General features: G+C 49.8%; 1 protein-coding gene across 2 annotated transcripts in view; it reads left to right on the forward strand.

Annotated features, from left to right (window-relative positions):
* Positions 1-3,423, forward strand: part of GALNT6 (polypeptide N-acetylgalactosaminyltransferase 6) — a 41,070-nt gene extending 37,647 nt beyond the window's left edge. For both annotated transcript variants that reach the window (XM_011930636.1, XM_011930635.1), the window contains one exon: positions 1,103-3,423. In XM_011930636.1, coding sequence (XP_011786026.1) covers positions 1,103-1,216 — 114 coding nt within the window. In that variant the 3' untranslated portion in view covers positions 1,217-3,423. The remainder of the gene's footprint in view (positions 1-1,102) is intronic.
* The last annotated feature ends 229 nt before the right edge of the window (positions 3,424-3,652 follow it).

Below are 3,652 nucleotides of genomic sequence, written 5' to 3' on the forward strand. Positions count from 1 at the left end.
ATGGCTAGCTCTGCCATGGTTGAAGCATTTTTAGGCTGAACCCAATCAGAAGAAGGTGAAGAGTCATTCATAGTTCCCGCTTGTCCTCTGCGTCCTAGGCTCAAAGCTAGGCACTCACATACCTGGGTCCAGTTAATCTTTCAGAGGCTCTTTCCAAGCAGGAATAGTCACTGTTTCTACAGATGAGCTGGAGCCGGAGGAAGCCCAGCATGTCTGTGACTGGCCCAAGACCCACCACTAGTAAATGTCAGGCCTGGGATTCAGCCCCAGATGGGTCTGACTTGAAAGCATGGGCTCAGGCCGGGCGCGGTGGCTCAAGCCTGTAATCCCAGCACTTTGGGAGGCCGAGACGGGCGGATCACGAGGTCAGGAGATCGAGACCATCCTGGCTAACACGGTGAAACCCCGTCTCTACTAAAAATACAAAAACTAGCCGGGCGAGGTGGCGGGCGCCTGTAGTCCCAGCTACTCGGGAGGCTGAGGCAGGAGAATGGCGTAAAACCCGGGAGGCGGAGCTTGCAGTGAGCTGAGATCCGGCCACTGCACTCCAGTCAGGGCGACAGAGCGAGACTCCGCCTCAAAAAAAAAAAAAAAGAAAGCATGGGCTCTTTCCATTATACCACACTGCTCTAGGATATGCCATGTAACCGCCACCATGCTGAGCTCAAGCCAGCACCCCGAGTGAGCCTCCCTACTTCACTCCAGCTTAGGAAAGAGGAACCTAACCTGGAGGCTGCAGGGAAGGGAGCAGCCTAAACATAATCCAAGGCGGGAAACTGGAGGTGGAGCAGTGGCCCTGGGTCTGAGCCTGGCCATCTGGGGGTGGGGGAGGCCCTGAAAGCATTTTTCTCTCAGCCCACAATCTTGTCTTTCACCATTTCATCCACTCAGGCTGAAGCTGGGGATGGGGATTTGGTACCAGATAGAGATGGGAACTCAGAAATGTGTCTCATGAGAGGTCAGGAAAGGAATGGGGAAGTGTCTTCTTTGTGCCTTGTGGGGTTCCCTTGGCCTTTTATCAATTGTACCCCATCGCATTGTCCCCGGTAGCACTGTTAGAGGTTTGTGGCCCAGATTGACCCTTTGCTCTGTCATCTTTTAGGATCAGCTCATCAGGAACTCAGGATCTGGTACCTGCCTGACATCCCAGGACAAAAAGCCAGCCATGGCCCCCTGTAATCCCAGTGACCCCCAACAGTTGTGGCTCTTTGTCTAGGACCCAGATCATCCCTGGAGAGAGCCCCCACAAGCTCCTCAGGAAACAGGATTGCTGATGTCTGGGAACCTGATCACCAGCTTCTTGGGAGGCCATAAAGATGGATTTCTAAACCCACTGGGTGGCAAGGCAGGACCTTCCTACTCCTTGCAACAACATTGGGCCCATTTTCTTTCCTTCACACCAACGGAAGAAACCATTAGGACAAATATTTAGCCTAGGGTTTTCCTGTTCTAGAAACAGAGGCTTCCAAAGTAGGGAAGGTAGCTGGGGGAGGGTTCAGGGCAGCAATGCTGAGCTCAAGAAAAGTACTTCAGGCTGGGCACGGTGGCTCATGCCTGAAATTCTAGCACTTTGGGAAGACAAGGTGGGAAAATGGCTTGAGCCCAGGAGTTCAAGACCAGCCTGAGCAACATAGTGAGGATCCCATCTCTATGCCCGCCCCTGCCCCCTCACCAAAAAAGAAAAATAGCTGGGCATGGTGGCTTACGCCTGTAGTTGCAGCTACTCAGAAGGCTGGGGTGGGAGGATTGTTTGCGCCCCAGAGGTTGAAGCTACAGTGAGCCTTGATTGTGTCACTGCACTCCAGCCTGGGCAACAAGTGAGAAGTGAGACTCTATCTCAAAAAAAAAAAAAAAAAAAAAAAAAAAAAAAAAAAAAAAAAAAAGAACTACCATGGGGCAGTGTCCTATGCCTGAAATTCTAGCACTTTGGGAAGACAAGGTGGGAAAATGGCTTGAGCCCAGGAGTTCAAGACCAGCCTGAGCAACATAGTGAGGATCCCATCTCTATGCCCGCCCCTGCCCCCTCACCAAAAAAGAAAAATAGCTGGGCATGGTGGCTTACGCCTGTAGTTGCAGCTACTCAGAAGGCTGGGGTGGGAGGATTGTTTGCGCCCCAGAGGTTGAAGCTACAGTGAGCCTTGATTGTGTCACTGCACTCCAGCCTGGGCAACAAGTGAGAAGTGAGACTCTATCTCAAAAAAAAAAAAAAAAAAAAAAAAAGAAGAAGAAGAAGAAAAGAAAAGTACTTCTATAGCCATGTCCTGATTCCTTGATCATCCAAAGTACCTGCAGAGTCCAGTGAAATGGTATTTTCTGGCTGGGCACAGTGGCTCACACCTGTAATCCTAGCACTTTGGGAAGCCAAGGCAGGTGGATCACCTGAGGTCAGAAGTTTGAGACCAGCCTGGCCAACATGGTGAAACCCCATCTCTACTAAAAATATAAAAATTAGCCGGACATGGTGGCACACACCTGTAATCCCAGTTACTCAGGAGGCTAAGGCAGGAGAATTGTTTGAATCAGGGAGGCGGAGGTTGCAGTGAGCCAAGATCGCGCTACTGCACTCCAGCCTAGGCAACAAGAGCAAAACTCCATCTCCAAAAAAAAAGAAAAACAGAGCCAGGTAGCTACTGTGAAGACAGCACACTTAGGAATCCTGGGATGTTAGTGTTAAAAGAAAGCTCCTAGAGCCAGTGATTCTCAAGTTTGTCCCAGAACCCTTTTTTCTAAGCCCCATATAAAATGTAGATTAAAAAAACAAAGTAGCATGAGTGAAATTAAGAGAGGGACAGGCAACGCCTTCCAGCCCCTAACTTCTAAAGGTCTGGAAGCACAACGTGAAAATCATGTAGCCCAACCCTATCATTTTCATATTATGAAACTGAGTCCAGATAAGTGAATCTGTCCAAGGTCACCCAACAAGGTATCAGTAGCCCTGAGGATAAGGACTCTGATAAGGCACGGTCCTGGAAAGCCTGAGGCAGGAGGAAGAGTGTGCAGAGTTGAGTGTGTCTGGAAGGCTGATCCACTGCTGGATCTACATCAAGGCCCCATGGGGAGCAGACCAGACTGCACATGGCTTTTTTGCTGGAAGAAGAGCATGGCTGTGCAGAGGACTAGAGTTTCATCTGGGAAGGCTTCTTTGGACTGTCAGTAGCAGGATTTCACCAAATGAGGGTGCTATGGGACCACAGTTGTCTCTTGTTCCCATGCAACTCAGCCCTGCAGGAGGCCTCCCACATCCCTGAGAGCCTTCTGGACCCTACAGAGGAGATATTCTTGGGTAGGCCAGCCAAAAGGAGGGGAGAGAGTGGCCAGGGTATGACCTGGAGTAGGGAAGGGAAAAAGTTCCCGGAAAGAAGAGAATTGGATGAGAGATCTCAGTGGAAATAAAGGTTTTCTGGCATTGGTCAAGGAAACTCACGTTGTGTTCCTCTTACCTGTGTTGTCCCTTAGCCAAATTAGTTGATTTGGGCTATGAAGAACCACATACAACTGAAAAGTTCTGTTTCAGCCACTGTCTCGTGTCCCTAAACATTCTCTGGACCTAAATCTAGCCTGTGTATTGTGTCAAGCACGTGGAGACGTGAGACATGAAACGAGGTCCTGTCTCCGTGGAACTCACACGCTAAATGTAAGCAAATCATGGCAA

Source organism: Colobus angolensis, unplaced genomic scaffold, assembly GCF_000951035.1.
Source record: "Colobus angolensis palliatus isolate OR3802 unplaced genomic scaffold, Cang.pa_1.0 Scaffold87, whole genome shotgun sequence".
In the NCBI taxonomy this organism is placed as follows: Eukaryota; Metazoa; Chordata; class Mammalia; order Primates; family Cercopithecidae; genus Colobus; species Colobus angolensis.